Source organism: Stegostoma tigrinum, chromosome 16 (assembly GCF_030684315.1).
Source record: "Stegostoma tigrinum isolate sSteTig4 chromosome 16, sSteTig4.hap1, whole genome shotgun sequence".
NCBI lineage: Eukaryota > Metazoa > Chordata > Chondrichthyes > Orectolobiformes > Stegostomatidae > Stegostoma > Stegostoma tigrinum.
This window is the reverse complement of record NC_081369.1, coordinates 39,742,799-39,759,652: the sequence shown is the minus strand read 5'-3', so window position 1 is coordinate 39,759,652 and position 16,854 is coordinate 39,742,799. Positions and strand designations below refer to the sequence as shown.

General features: G+C 39.5%; 1 protein-coding gene across 1 annotated transcript; it reads right to left on the bottom strand.

Annotated features, from left to right (window-relative positions):
* Positions 1–1,632: 1,632 nt before the first annotated feature.
* Positions 1,633–12,533, bottom strand: LOC125459825 (tubulin beta-3 chain). Its single transcript, XM_048546739.1, has 4 exons — positions 12,388–12,533; positions 8,326–8,434; positions 7,556–7,666; positions 1,633–3,001 (listed from the first exon to the last, which is right to left on the bottom strand). Exons 1-4 carry the CDS (start codon positions 12,442–12,444, stop codon positions 1,926–1,928), a joined length of 1,353 nt encoding a protein of 450 aa, XP_048402696.1. The 5' UTR covers positions 12,445–12,533; the 3' UTR covers positions 1,633–1,925.
* Positions 12,534–16,854: the final 4,321 nt, after the last annotated feature.

Here is a 16,854-nt window from a genome sequence, read left to right as displayed (position 1 = left end):
TCTTGAAAAATCTGTGGAAATATTAACTTTTTGGATGGGTTTTGGTGACTTGCTGCATTTGGCAGGAACTGTTGCAGCAACCTAAAAGGGAAGGCAGAGAAGTTTTGTGACCTACTAACCCAATGGCTGTGTAAATTATGGGGCTGCGGTTGGGACATCACTGGCTTTGCAACATAACAGATTGACGGTGCAAAGAGATGATGCTTTGGGTCAAGATGGCAAGTAAAGAAGTCTTCACAAAAGGCCCTCCCAACAGGGTATTTTCCTGGACTAACCTCTTTAAAAAAGCCAGGTGATGAAGGTTAGAACTGAACTAATTCACTGTTCTATGCATCAATGTGCACACAGCTAGAGGAGGTAGTTGAGAAGTGGTAATGGCACCAGATAGCTATTGAAAACCCAGGCCAATGTTCTAGGAACAAGGGTGCAAATCCTGTTATAGGGTGATACAGTGTTTTCAGTAGTTAGCATTGCTACCTCATAGCACCAGGCACCTCGATTCAATTCCACCCTTGGTTGACTGTATGTGGAGTTTGCACGTTTCCCTGTGTCTGTGTGGGTTTCCTCCCACAGTCCAAAGATGTGCAGACTAGGTGAATTTGCTATACTGAATTGTCTATAGTGTGCAGGGATGTGTAGATTCGGGGGTTGGGTCGGGGTGGGATGTTCTGATGGTCAGTCCAAAGGGCCTGTTTCCACACTGCAGGGATTCTATGATTTATGATCCCACAAAGAAAAAGATTTTATTTTGGTAATGGAGGGTCAATATAAGCCAGGATATCAAGAACTTCCCCGTACTTGCACAAATAAAGCTGGCTTACGTCCAACTAAGAGGGCAGATTGACCGTTGATTAACATCTCATCCTAAAGATTAGTGCAGCACTCCTTCAGTAATGCACTGAAGTATGAGGCTAGATTATTTGCCCAAGACTCTGGAGCTGCATCATGAACTTACATCTTTCAAATCTGGGGTGGATGGCATCACTGGTCCAATGCAATACAGGCATTACTAGAAAGTTGACTGGGGCTATTTAAAAAGGAATCGAAGATATTGCTACAGATTTGGTAAGTGTTAGCATGTTCAAGCATTTTTCAGAGACATGGGAAGTTGAAGAGCACTTGAAGTTGTCTTGTTGGCAGAAGGTTAGAAAGTGGATTTGAAAGCCAGGGCCTCAGTACTTGAAGACACCCATTCACAATGTCAGTTATATAATGCAAGTAATAGGAATGGTCAATCGCAAAACAAAGATAGATTTTAGTTAGCCATAGTTCTTGGCTGAAGTTTACAGTTAGCATAGGATTTACATTTGGAAACAATTAATTGGAGACAGAATTTAGAAGAAATACAGAATGTGGGGAGCCAGGCAATAAGAACTTCCAAACTTTGTCAAAGTGTTGAAACCTTACCACAATTTTAATAGCCTACCTATTAGGCTTCATGGAAGCTTGTATTGGCTTAATAAAATATGGATGAGTCAATGCCATGCATTAGCAACAGACATTTCTTTATAGACTGACGTAAGTGCAACATGGATGTAGTCCTCACCACAAGCAGGATGTTGGTTTTGTTTCAAGAATCATTTGAAAATTTCTTAAATCGCAAGTTTCCATAAATTGCTCAACATCAGAAAATGTTTCACAGCAATAATTTATTAAATATCCAAAAGAAATTGGCAAAACAGTAAAAAAAAAAATCAGGAATCTGTGTTATTAAAATAAACTGGGGAGTTTTCAATATCCGGAACTTAAAGAATTGATTGGTGACCAATTCTGAGTGAAAAAGAGGGAAACAGGGCAAGGCTACCAGAAGCAAGTAATCTATGACTGAGCTACCTTGTAGTAAAGACAAGTAAAGCACAATAACAGAAGATCCAAGGTAAACTAGGTTTTCAAATTGTCTCATTAGACAATGACTGATTCAGGTTTCACTTTGGACCTTGTGCTTCAGATTCTTCCTCATCATCCTCATACATCTCTCCTTCTTCATCTGCTGTGGCATCTTGGTACTGTTGGTATTCAGATACAAGGTCATTCATGTTACTCTCTGCTTCAGTAAACTCCATCTCATCCATACCCTCACCCGTGTACCAGTGCAAGAATGCCTTCCTACGGAACATAGCTGTGAACTGCTCAGAGATGCGCTTGAAAAGCTCCTGGATAGCAGTGCTGTTTCCAATGAAAGTGGAGGACATCTTAAGTCCACGGGGTGGGATATCACAAACAGCCACTTTAACATTGTTGGGGATCCATTCCACAAAGTAGCTGCTGTTCTTGCTCTGGATGGCCAACATTTGCTCATCTACTTCCTTCATGGACATCTTGCCTCTGAAGACAGTGGCTACTGTCAGGTACCTACCATGACGAGGATCACAAGCTGCCATCATATTTTTGGCATCAAACATCTGCTGGGTGAGTTCTGGGACAGACAGAGCCCTGTACTGTTGGCTTCCTCGGGCTGTGAGCGGAGCAAATCCTGGCATAAAGAAGTGTAGGCGTGGGAAAGGTACCATATTCACCGCAAGCTTCCTCAGATCTGCATTAAGCTGTCCAGGAAACCTCAGGGAAGTGGTGACCCCGCTCATGGTAGCAGATACCAAGTGGTTAAGGTCTCCATAGGTGGGTGTTGCAAGTTTGAGGGTCCTGAAGCAGATATCGTAGAGAGCTTCATTATCAATGCAGTAGGTTTCATCAGTGTTTTCTACAAGCTGGTGGATGGAGAGGGTAGCATTGTATGGTTCAACCACTGTGTCAGAAACTTTTGGAGAGGGAACAACGCTGAATGTGTTCATAATTCTGTCAGGGTATTCCTCACGAACTTTGCTAATAAGGAGGGTTCCCATGCCAGACCCTGTACCTCCACCCAGTGAGTGAGTAAGTTGAAAGCCTTGCAAACAGTCACAATTTTCACATTCCTTCCTTACTACATCAAGGACTGAATCCACCAACTCTGCACCTTCTGTGTAATGGCCCTTTGCCCAGTTGTTTCCAGCTCCACTTTGTCCTGTGATCAAAAAGGATGTCAAACACATACAGATGTTAAAACAGATGAAAAGTGAACATACAAGGTGTAACAAGTGTACAATTAGTTATTGGTAAGGAGTATTATCTGCCATGGTAAAACAATTTTTCCACAGTATCAATTTAATTTGATTTCTTACTCGTGACTATCAGAAGTTTGTCTATATCAACACACAACTGACAAAAAGTAGTTATTACTAATAATCAACCAGGAGAATAGCAATGTTATCCTCTTATTGTGGTGATATGATACTTTCAATTAACTTAGTTTTGCCAAGATCAGACAATGGTGATTTTATAGATTCAAAGATACATCTCAAAATAAAGTCATATTTATGACTAAAGTTGAGTTACTAGGAAAACAGTCAAGATCTGAAAGATAGTTAGTCCCCTTAAATAATGCACATGGTAAGTCAAATTTAAGTTTATTCTTCATTAATAATTTCTGCAAACAGTTATTGAGCAAGTTTTCCTAATCAGCTGGTCCATGCCCGATGAGTCTTAATGGTGACTGAAGTAGTGGACCGAAGAACAATGGAATTTGTGATTTCAATAAGGCGTACAATAAAATATCCAATAGAGGCTTATCCAAAAGTTAAGCTCATGGAATTGAAAACCAATTATTCATCTAGATAGGAAATGGGTTGCATGGAAGGAGATAGAATAGCAATAATGGGCAGGCATTCCAAATGATAACACGTGACTAGTGATGCACCAAAAAGTGATCTCCTTTGGAGCCTCAAATCTTTATAGTTTTGACTAATGACTTGGATGTTGGCATAGAAAACTGCAGATCTAAATTTGTCCATGAAACAAAAATGGCTGGCAATGTAAACAGTGTGGATGTGATTACGAGAGAGATAATGATAGATCAAGTATATACTAAAAGGTGAATTTTTTTTAGACTTAAAGGTTACATTTATAGGAGCAAATGTTACACGAATGCCACTTTTGAAGGGGTGAACTTCATGCTATAGTCAAAATACTGTATCACTATCAGAAGTGAAATTGTTCTCTAAATGAATAAAGAAAAACACAATGTATTACAGTACTGGTAATTACTAGATAAAGACAATAGAAACAAAAATAAATTACTGGTAATAAGCTTTATTTATACATAAAAATTAAACATTACAAATGCAAAAGTTCATTAAAATTCTGCAAAAATCACACTGTTCAACATCTTGAGCACTGAATAAAGCTTCATAATCCATCAAGATGAATATCATATGGATCTTCTTCACTTTTGCTGTCTGTAGTTAGAGGTAGCACATCTGCTTCTTCTCTATCTAGGTCATCCCACAGACGATCATCCTCTACCATCTAATGCTGTTAAAATTCCATATTTCTTGAAGTGATTTGAAACTAGTGTCAGCTATTATTTCCTTCCACAAATCAATGATCCACTCACACATCAGTGGCAATAAGGCAGCCCAGGTCCTGCCTCTTCTCGTATGCTGTCTCCATCACACATCCAATCATTCCACTTCATTCTCGTGGTCTTAAATGACTTATTGAGACTAACTCCATTAGTTGCAAAACACTCAAGTCCGTTGGGAATTACAGCTATGTCACTGTTATTGATTGTTGTTGATAACATCCATTCTTCACTAGAAGGGATCTAAACTGATCCCAAACAAGCAAATGTTTTTCCTTACAGTCCACCAAGGTTGTAAATTCTAAACTTCCTTTATCCATTTTCTACATCCACCTTCATCTATCCAGCCTTGTGGATGCATATAGATGACAATTTCTTTTGGAAATTTCTCCTTTGGCAAAGTTTTTCCACTTAAGAACAGCCATCAGTTTTAACTTTATGCCATCAGCCATACAGAGAACTAAAGTAAACCTACTTTTCTCAAAGCCAGTGGTTTTCACCAGTACTGCTTTTTTCTTTGTTTTGGTTTACCATTCAATTCTCCAGCATGTCGAGTGTTAAAATGCATTTTGCCCATGTTTCCAATGCATGATAACTTATAACCTTCCTTCTGCTGATTTCTGATTATGAACTGGTGAAACTGTAATATCTTATCTTTGAGTTCAGCGAGCAGCTTTTGTGCAATCTTAGTTCTCTACCAAAGTCCTAAGTCATGCCTTCTCATGAACCTTGTGCACCACCCAGCACTTGCCTTAAAATCTGAAATTCTATCATCTTTTGATTGGTTTCATGCATGGATTCAGATGGCTTCATGGCAAACACGTCTTCCATTTTGGCGATATGTGAGTACCCATTCAGCCACTTTTCTTCTCCAATTACAACCACTTGCCAGGTTTACCTCTGTTGGCACTGTTTTGGCATTCTGAAGTCAGTTCAAAAGCTTTCTTCAGTCTCTAAACAATCAAACAAAATTCTGTTGCTTCTACCACATTTATTTGTCTTCCCTACAACTTCAACAACTTTCATTTTAAACAGTGCTGTATATTTTTGTTTCTTCTAGAGGGCATTTTTGCACAAAAAGAAGACATTTCAAAACCTCTGCTAGGTGTATAATTGTATTCCTCGAGTGCCTGACTCTGACCTGATGTGTCTTAACCCTTCACACTAAATTCCTGTTTTCTCTCATCTACTCTTGCTTTAGTTTACCACTCAGTCTCACTGATCATTTCCTCATCGTTACATTTACTGGTATGCACAGGATAACTCAAATGTTGATTTGAGATCAGTGAAGAACTAGGGGTTGATTTTTACATGATATGGAAAATTCAAGATTTTGGCCAAAAATAGGGGGTCAAATTTTACACAAGATCAACTTGTACTTGAGTATGTGGTAGACAACTGTGGTGAATGGAAATTGGAGGTAATCCATGTCAAACTAAATCAGAAGTTTAAAGTGACATGGGAGTCACAATATATATATATAGTTTTATATTGTCATAAACATGTGTAGAAAATAACCAAAAAGGCTGACCAGTTGCTCACTTATCTAGAGAAGTTGAATAAAGAGTGGGTAGGTATTGTGTTTCAGCTACCTAAGCCCTGGTTAAATTAACTCTTAGGTATTGTGAGCAGTTCTAGATACCCTGCCTTGGGAAAGGTGCATTAGCCTTGGAGATTAATCTGTGGGTTTATCAGAAGAATACCTGGTCTTTTTTAAAAAAGTTTAGTTTACATGAAGTAACCCAGGTTCAATTCCACCCTTGGGCGACTGTGTGGAGTTTGCATGAGTTTCCTCTGTGTGCTCTGGTTTCTTCCCAGTCCAAAAATGTGCAGGCCAGGTCGAGTGGCCATGCTAAATTGCCCATAGTGTCCAGGGATGTGTAGGTTAGTGGATTAGCCATGGGAAATGCAGGCTCCCAGGGATAGGGTAGAGGATTGAGTCTGGGTGGGATGCTCTTTGGACAGTTGGTGTGGGCTTGTTGGGCTGAATAGCCCGTTTCTACACTAAGGATTCTATTCTATGCACTCAAAAAGGGTGATGTGTGAGGGTGTGGCCACAGTGGGGAAGATATTGGGGTAATGCTCAAACAAAAAAAAGGAAATGGTGAAATTTCAGTTAGCCACAGGCAAGATAAAAACATTACTTCAGAGACACCATAATTGCAACAACAACTTCAGTTACAAAGTTGAATTCCATTTCATATACATTGGAAACTATGAAGTGAGAAAAGATACATAGATAGGTGGTATCACAGTGGTAATGTCATTGGACTAATAGTCCAGAACCCCAGGCTATGTATGGCGTCATGGGTTCAAATGTCACCATGACAAAGAGTAGAATTTGAATTCAACAAAAATCTGGAATTGAGCTGATCTAATAGCAACCTGAATGGTTGCTATGACAATTGACACTTATCTGGTTCACTAACATCCTTTAGGGACATAAAGGTGTCATCTTTACCCAGTCTGGTCTACTTGGCACCAGACTCACAGCAATGTAGTTGACACCTAATGGTGGTCTGGGCAATTAAGGCTGTGCAATGAATGCTGGTCTAGCCAGCAACACTTACATTCAATGAACAAATTTTAAAAAAGGTGGGTAGAAGTTTGTCCAAGTACAGTTTTTCCAACTATTTACAGCCCTCAGTTCTAATGCCTGGCATACAATCAAAAGCCTCTTACCCATTGCAGCACCTGCATTTCTGGTAACTTGCCTCAGCAACAACCATTCACAGGTCCATTTGAACGAGGAAAAGTGTCGGGTGGAGAACAGTGGTTGTGTGGAGCAATCACAACTGTCCGTGCTGGCAGTTATTACCCCTACCCTTCACGTGGGAAAAGTTGGTTCTGAACACTTAATTTGAAAACCTCCAAATGAATTTATTTGTGAAGTAGAGGACGCGAGGAGCTACTAGTTATCGGAGAATTCTTCAAAATCAAATCAAGAGACTATTGAACATACCAGATGTCCCTGAGATGCTGGGCAAAGAAATGATCATTGTTGCCCCAGTTTTCCACCTGGGATGCTGGTGACCAATAGCCGATTTCTATCGTGACATGAGCAATCTAATTCATTAATGTTTGGTCATTTTTGGACATTATTAGTTTTAGTCAATATTTTTCATTTTTTTTTCTGTTTTGGGGTTGAATTATACATACCAAAGATAAAATTGTCTGGTCTGAAAAGATGTCCAAAAGGTCCTGATCGGACACTGTCCATTGTGCCTGGTTCCAGATCGACTAAAATGGCTCTGGGTACATATTTAAGAGCTGCAAAGAGAACAAAATCACTATAGTCAGTACATCTTTATTTGTGGAAAGGGAAATTTGGTACAGCTAAGGAGTTATTTCAAAATGTATTCATTCCTAAAATCACAAGCTTTCACCCATGTTGCCCAGGCATCATCTGTGTGATAACCTCAGGGTTATTTCCTGCTTTGGCAAAGCTTTATCCCCATTCCAAGAGAGATATCTCAGGAGTTCAACTGCTCTCAATGCCACAGTTGAGACTTTTTCATTATGGAGAAACTGTGCTGGATGTCTAATACAATGTTAGACAGAGTTAATAGCAGCAGATTCAAGAGTAGCAATTAGTAATGTCAAGTTTCTGCTTCAAACAATTGAAGATTTTTGAAAGAAAACGTTAACTTTCAAGTAGAATCTGTATGTGTTTACCCTGTACTTTAATATTCATATAGCTGAATTCCAACTCAAAATACATGGAAAAACACCACTAAGCATTTAGATTAAATGTTGGCTTTGCCTACAATTGTACGTTGCCCTGGAATACATTATTTATAGCCTCCACCCCTGCCATCATCGCTAAAAATCTATTTAGCTTTATTAATTAACACACCTCATTCTGAAATGCAGTTTTCACTTGACAGTACATAATGAGCACTGAATTTAAATAATACTGCATTACTTACAAGATGCTTCATTGTAGTAGACACTAATTCTCTCCACCTGCAAGTCTGAGTCACCCACATAGTTTCCGCTGGGGTCAATTCCATGCTCATCGCTAATGACCTCCCAAAACTGAAGAGAGCAGAGGAAGATCAAAAAGTATAAGATACCCATCCAAGCAGCAGATTAATTAATCAGGTAAATGTTATGCTTCTTTGGGGAAATAACAGGCAATAGGTGCTTCAGTCAATGTATGAACCTTGGTGTGTGGATAATTATAATGTGACAAAATGATGGATGCAGGCCAATTCCTGGCTTCAACCCAACCAAATATACGAGAGAGATCTAATTGCTTTCATTCACTTCTATTCCCATGTCCTTATTTAGGTCTATTTAAATGTAGTCAGGTCTCCTAAAAAGTGTTTTTACTTTGCCTTAGCTGAGATCCAAAAGGATTCATACACTTCAACATCTATACAGTTGAAGTGTTGCTTTCACTTTAATCTGGTATTTCTTAAATTAATTCTGATGAGTGCAAGACAAAGGCTTCAATAAATATTCAGCTTTTTCCACATTACTTGAAATCAATTCCCCTTTGTCGACAATCTAAACTCTAATTTCCCAAGATTCAAGAGAAAACAAAAATCTGTTAAAAATGTCCAAGTTGTTCTTTGTCTCTGTGGTAATGACAGCCTGAATAAACTGGCTGCTGACAGGCAGTAATTCTCTCAACATGAAAAACAGCAGGGATAGGGACAGCAAGCAAAACTAATTACATGTTGCTTTACACTATGATTTATATATTCTTTGTATTAAAATTAAACAGAATATTTTTAGTGAACGATGACTCTATCTATAATTGCACTTAGTGACATGCCAGGTTACAAATTGTACTAAAGGACTAGAGTAAAACAAATCCTTCAGCTATGACATTCTTTATATACTGAATATCTTTAAGCATAATTCATTGAAAAACTGTAAAATATCTAACAGTAAGTTGTATCGTATACGTTCCTGAAATAATTTAAAAATGCAACTTAGAAAAATCTGAATTTCAGCAAAGGTACACATTTGTCCTCTAAAGAAACAGTCATGTGACAAACCATTATATGCTCATTACTGAGAGGACATTATCATTTCATTACAATTCATCATTGCATTTTAGAAGCTGCATGTGAATTAAATAAGACCCACTCTTTGAAAGAGGGCATGGTTACATACATTGTTAACAGCACGATTTATAATTGAATTGCATTTTGTGATTTTCACGAATAAATCACATTAAGTTCATTCTGTTTCTTCAACGACAATCATTGCAGCAAATAGACTTTATCTGTAAAATATTATAGTTGTTCAGAAAAAGGACCACTTTTTGCAATACTTTCAAATTTGCATTGTAAAATGGGCTTCATTTGGCAGCTGACCATGGTACTGAAAGTGCCAACATTAACTTATGGTATATTTTACCCCCAGCTAATTGAGAGATTAATTTGGTTGCTTGAGTGCACAAAGTAGCTTTAATGTTCTTCTGCAACTCTTGGGGGTATAGTTAATTGAGTAGGAGCCCTCAGCTGTCCAATAAATTTGAATTTCCATTTTGTCTCATTCATCATGAGCTCACCTACACATGAACACCAGCTGGCAGACGCAGTACAGATTTAATTTCTTCCTCTTTGCACTTGTGAATAAATTAGATACAATCTAATATTTTGGCTCCTCCTAGTTCTATTATCCATCTCAGACCCATACGTCTCAAAATGGGTAGTGGATTCATGTTTAATGTTTGTAAAAGTTACCAGGTGCATATTTAAAACATGATTTAGCACTTAAGTAGCATATATTAATTACATCCTTTCTAAAAGGGTGACACGGTTAAAGATATGATTCGAAGCATATTGCCCATTCACTTTGATCGAAGATCAGATATAGCTAAACTGAGATGAAGCCTCTCCTTTCTGCCAGTTATAGGGCTAATATAAATACTGTTTCTAGTAGGTCAAAGCCAAACTCTAACAGTTTCCTGCAACATGATTCAAATTGGACCAGATGCCCAGGAGTCATTAGCATGCCTGATTTTGGAAGTGAAATGTCACACTAAGGATTTTCTCTGCTGATTGTTGGTCCAAAGTAATAGAACATCAAGTCTACAGTAAGCCAAAGCTGTAACCAATTTGGGAGTACCTGACATAGATGCATGATCACAAAAACAAAATGTCCCACTTGTAACCGCAACAGATTCAGAGTCCAAAGAAAATCTCTAACCTGATTGATATTTGTTTTGTTGAGATGTGGATTGCATTTTTGTTAGTAATTCAGATTTTCAATGTCGTAATTGTTCTTTGATCTTTGTGTTATGAGAAAAGGGAGATTTTTACTGATTCACTGTTCCACACTATACTGTCATATCATAGCCTAACCACACATGCTGTTAGAACAGCAACTGCAAAAATCAGCCTGGTGTTACAGATCTAAATGAATTGTTTTCCTTAAATTGTGTTCTCAAGTGCCGAACATGGAGGTTTATGAGTAACAGCTACCCAATTTCATTGGTCGGCTAAATTAAAATAGCAATTTGTTCATCCAATCTCTGAGGTTTAGTAAGATCCTGACTTTGTTTGGGCCACTGACTGGGAATGATCCCATTCTTCTCTGTAGAGAAGAACCCACTCCTCACAACATTGGCTGCAAAGAATGGAAAACAACTCGGGTAGGATGCTTGAATTATAGTAAAGCAGTCTCCTTGGTTGCAGCAAAAGCAGCCACACCCATGTTCAAGCCAGAATCCTTCTTGGAGAGACCAGTGAAAATGCACCTCCAGGCAACCATTGAAATCCCTGGGCATTGTGATCCCACTCATGTAACCCATCTGAATGCTGCACTGGGTAGGCATCCTTAGAAGAACACTTAGGCTTAAGTGACCTTGTGGCTTTGATTCTGGCAAACAATCAATCTTTAGCTCTATTTAAATATTGCAAGGTCACCAGTCTTTGCCTTTGATGAATTGGCATCTAGCTATTCACTATATGTTGCCAAGAATTCCTGTTCCACATTTAAACAAGCATTTAGATAATTCTTCAACATTATAATTAATAAGCACAAAGCTTCTAATCATGTACCCAATGGGTTATGATTTTTCCTAAACACATGAATTACCCTTTGCAGCAATTAGATTTCAAGTTCCCTTTGTATTTGTTCTGATTCCATGTTTTAATCAAACTGGTTTCATTTGGTATCAGGAGAGATTTCTGTTTATAATGTTATTTACTTTGTTGGAGAGTCAATCTTTAAATGGACAAAGTAGCTACAAAACAGAACAATAAAGAGAAACAATTTATAAATTATCCCTTCTGGTGCACTTTCACTGAATACTATCGTTAAGTATTTGCTTTGAACGTTTATAAATGAAAAAAAACTTAACAGGTTCTCAACGTGAATGGAAGCAGGGATAACAATGACCCATTACAAGGTTATTCATGGTAGAGATAGGACTGTTAATATGACTTCGATGACAGTTCTGAAAGAAGGCTCTTTGTCTTCCCAGGATTGAAATCACGGCTCCACCCCGACGCTGCTGGTTTCCTGCAGATCCAGGGTTTGCTGGGGCTGTCCTCGGACGGTGCGGCACAGAAGAGCTAATCCCTTTCTCCGTTGGTATCTGCAGTCTCGGGCGTGGCTGTCTGCAGAGCCCACGTCCCTGCCGAAAGCAGCCCACAGGCACAGATTCCAGAACAAACCTGCAAATGTCACAATGTAACAAAAGAACCACGAAACCCCTAACTAAGATAATAGCATGCTGAAAAATGTAATTGTAAATCATCCAAAATCCCTAGCCTGAGATATGAAAAGAAATAGGGAAAATAAAAATATACCTAATAATATTTGGCAGTATTAAATTTAACACGGAACAAAAGCTTATATAATGGAACCAAAACAGTATTCCATATTACCTCCATAACAGATTATGGAGTTTATTTTTTTAACAAAATAATGCAACAAACTCATTTTTCTTCAGATTTGCTCACATTCTTTAATGTCCTGCCCTTTGTCATAAGCAGATAAATACTTCGATATTAGCTAGAATTTACCTTGGCACCGATCTGGTTGCCACATTGGCCAGCCTGGATGTGAACAATCTCTCTCATCCTCTTGCTGTTTTTTGTTTGTCTTCTTTACAGTAGCTCGGTGAACGAAGCTCCACAGCTGCTTCTGCCTGGGGAAAGGTAGTGGGATAGTGCTGTCCATGCTTTTATACCATTGCCTTGGACCAGCTGATCAGTGCCCCACAACAGGGCGTGGTCGCAGCCGGGTGACGTCAGTCTCCCGGGAGACGGAGCTCAGCAGCCAATCAGAATGGCGGGGACACTGCAACATCCCTGCGCTGCCAGAAGTCACCTCCCACGAAATGCATCACCTCTGCTGCAAATACTGACCCGTCCGACTGTGTGCGCCATGTTGAGGCAAAATGATGTGCAACTATGCAATTACCACACCATCAGGTCGTTAGCAATCCTGGATAAGTAGGACTTTGTCAGCAATGTTTATGTGTCTCAAAATTCTGCTTTAAAATTAGGTTAGATTTTTGTACGCTCTCAGATGTCAACAGTGCAATACAGGGAAGTGTTTCAGAGGAGTTTAAATGCATTGGCCAAAACAAAGCACTTCTGAAAAACAACAGTAAATGCTGAAAGTACTCAGCAAGTCAGGCAACATTAGTGCAAAGAGAAACAGAGTTAACATTTCGGTTCTGTGACCTTTCACGTGGACTCAGTTATTGAAGCAGGAGGGATTACATGACAAATCAAAATAAATTGCTGGAAAAGTTCAGGAAGTCTGGCATCGTCTGTGAAGAAAAATCAGAGTTAACGTTTTGGGTCCGGTGACCCTTCCTCAGAACTGACGGTTGACAGATGAATTAAATGACAGATGGTCTTGTTGTGCAAGGAAAGAAGCAAAATCGTCTCCAGAGGATACGTGCGTGGCAGGATAGCTGCTGATGAAAAGGAATAAGAGAAAAATAAAACAGTGAAACACAGTGAAAGCTGAGGTGGTGATTCAAAACTAGCCATGCATAATTGAGGTCAGAAAGCTCCGAAGTGTCATACTGAAGGATGTGTGGTTCCGTGAGCTTGTATTGAGTTTCTCTGGGACAGGCAATGGAGATCAGTGTGGGGGTAAGGCAGATAATTCAAACAGGCAACCTGAACCTCAGAGTCATGCTCATGGATTGAGCACAAGTGTTCCATAAAGCACTCACTTATTTCGCATTTGGTCTCTGCAAGGTAGTGCCGATCACATTGTGAGGGGAATACACAGTATACAAAATGGAGAGGAGTATTACTAAATTGCTGTCTCATTTGGAGAGTTTACAGCTCTGGATGGTGGGAAGGAAGAAAATAAAAGGACAGATGTTGCATTTTCTGCATCAGCATGGAAAGGGACTGACTGAGGAGTGGACCATGATGTTGTGGCAGGAATGGCCACTTTGGAATGCTGCAAGGAACAGTTGCCTTTTGCGGATAAAATAGCAGCTAGAGGTCACAGACATGGTGGACAATGATTAGGTTTTTTTTGTTCTTAAAAGAATGATGGTGTCACTGACAAGTATGGCTGTCATTTGTTGTCCATCCCTTGAACTAAATGACTTGCTGGGACATTTGAAAAAACAGTATTAAAAATATACAATACATTGTTGCAGAGCTGGCGTCACATGTAGACCAGGCCAGATAGGGAGAGCACATTTCCTTCTTTGAAGGACATCAGTGAACCCAATGAGGTTTTACAACAAATGTTAGATGGTCCCCATTAGACTGAGTTTTAACTCTAGATTTTATTAAATTCAAATTTCACCACCTGCCACGATGGAATTCAAACCTATGCCCAGAGAACGTTGCCCTGATGCTCTGAAATACCACTCCAATGAGATTATCCCTACTACATGACCATCTGTTTATGTAGGCTTATGGGGGCTGTTGGAGAAGATGAGAATGAAGGAAGCCTTTTGATGGATCTAGCAGGTGGGGAAGTGGGGGGGAGGAATGACAACACAAGCACATAAAATGGAAGAAACAAGATCAAATGCTGAAAGGTCACAGAAATGGGAAATCATAATTTGGAAATCATAATATTGGATACATTAGTCTGGAAGAATGCATCATCCTTTTAGTTGCGACAGAAATAGGTAAACTGAGAATAGGATGGAGTCCTTAAAGGATGTAGGCTGTGAGGAAATGCAGTCCTGATGACTGTGGGAGTCAATGAGTTTATAATAAATGTTGCCTAATAGCTTATCATCGGAAATGGATGCAGGGAAGTTCAACGTGGGAAGGGAAGACAGGAAGATGAACCATTTAACGATGAGAGAAGAACATTAATTGAAAGTAAAGTTGATTAAATTTGAGAGGTGGAATCAGCACTGATAAAGTTATCATCATCATGTTCTACACAATGTAGTAATATCCAATCAGTGCTAATCATTATAGAATCCCTACAGTGTGGAACAGGCCCTTTGGCCCAACAAGTCCACATTGAACCTCAAAGCATCCCACGCAGACCCATCCTGCTATAATCCACCTAATCTACACATCCCTGAACACTACGGGCAATTTAGCATGGCCAATCCACCTAGCATGCTCGTCTTTCAACTGTGGGAGGAAACTGGAGCTCCCAGAGGAAACCCACATAGACACGGGGAGAATATGCAAACTCCACACAGACAGTCACCCAAGGGTGGAATTGAACACAGGTGCCAGGCACTGTGAGGCAGCAGTGCTAACCACTGAGCCACTGTGCCGCCAAATCATGGTGCTGACTGGCTGGATGATCGAGAATTGAAATAATATTATAAGTGCCTAGCACCAGTTAAAGCAAGTCAGTGCTGCTTAAAGCTAAATATAATCTCTTAAAAGACAGAAACGTTGTGGCTGCAGTGGTGATGGGAGTTATTTCTGAGCTGAATCTAATGTGGGGAAAAGAAGCCAATAGCATAAAGTGGGAGAGAATGATTTCAAGCTTTTCTGACATTGTACTGAAGGCCTTACTTAAGGATGTTCAGAGGAGAAGAGATGTTCTCTGTCTAGACGGGGGCAGGAGTTCCTCCAGACATAGTCAGTAAACAGTGAAAACTGATAGCCTTTGAGATCCATCAAGATTTTTCCAGTCAAGCCTAGAGGGCCCTAGATGCAGTTCTGCCGCAAGTACAGTGTTGTTATACAAGTAGTCAAGGTTAGTGAAAGCAGCTTCAAATGTCATATCTCATCAATTATACCATTAACTTCACACATTGCTCAATGCATATCTGATTTTTCTACACTGCACCATCACATTTTTAGCAATACAGCAAGCCTCATACCCAAGTCTCACTGGCTGCACATACTGCCAGCCGTTTCATCAAGACAATCAGCCAAAAAGATTGCAAAAGTCTCACACATACTTCTCTCTTGCAGGACAGATGGACAACCAGAAGTAGTGGATCATTACTCGAGGGGGTCAGATGCACCTTTACATCATAACCCCTCTGGTCGAGACAGTGCTGGCTATTATTAGGAAGTCCATTGGTGAGGCATTGCCAGTGGTGGCACTAACAGCATCAGAGATTACAGTATCTGCACACTTAATTCTACATCTTACTGTCCACCTTCCTCATTCCATGCTCTGTTCTGATTTACAAGCTATTGATGATGCAAGTATGCATCCCTTGTCTTTCCTCTGAGCCTACACTGAAACCGTACCTCATTTTGGATACCAAGAAATGAAAACTGATTAGAGAATGCACAAATAATGAAGGCAGTAGTTAGGAATTGTGCATCTGAAAACATGGTGGGAGGTGATTCCGTTAAAACCTTCAAAAGAAACTTGATGAATAGTTGAAGAAGAAAAACATGCAGATTTATGGGGAAAGGGTAGGGAAATAGCAGTAATAGGTAACTCCTTCAAAAGCCAGCATGATAAATTGACTATCCTCCTTTTGTGCAGCATCATTCTGTGATTCCAATAAAGAAAGTATTATCGTTAATTTCATAATCACAGCTTAGATACTGCTACAGCTTCTAATTTAGAGGGAAATATAGAGGTGTGATCTGTATTAGGTAGGACAGTGGGAACAAGTGGGCTGTAACCATGGCAGGGCACAGTACGAAGAAAGTTTATGTGCTAGCTGCCATGTGGATTCAAAAGAACATAGGCCTTAGAAGTAGAAGTGGGCCACTTTGTGCTTCAAACTCTTTCTAATATTCAATAAGATATGACTGATCTGGGTCATCATCTCAATTTGACTTTCCTGCCTACTTCCCACAACCCTTGACTCCCTTGTGTATCAAAAATCTATCTAACTCTATATCAAATAAATTCAAAAATCCAGTCTACTCTATTTTCTGGGGAAGTGAATATTGCATACAAGTAATCCTTACAGAGAAGGCTTTTCTTCTCATTTTTGTCTTAATAGGAAGACTGCTTAATTTTAAACAACATTCTATTGCAGCATAAATTGCTTCCACCAGAAGTCTTAGTGCTGCAGTGGGAGTCCTGAAATGCAAGGTAAAATTCAGCTCTGTACA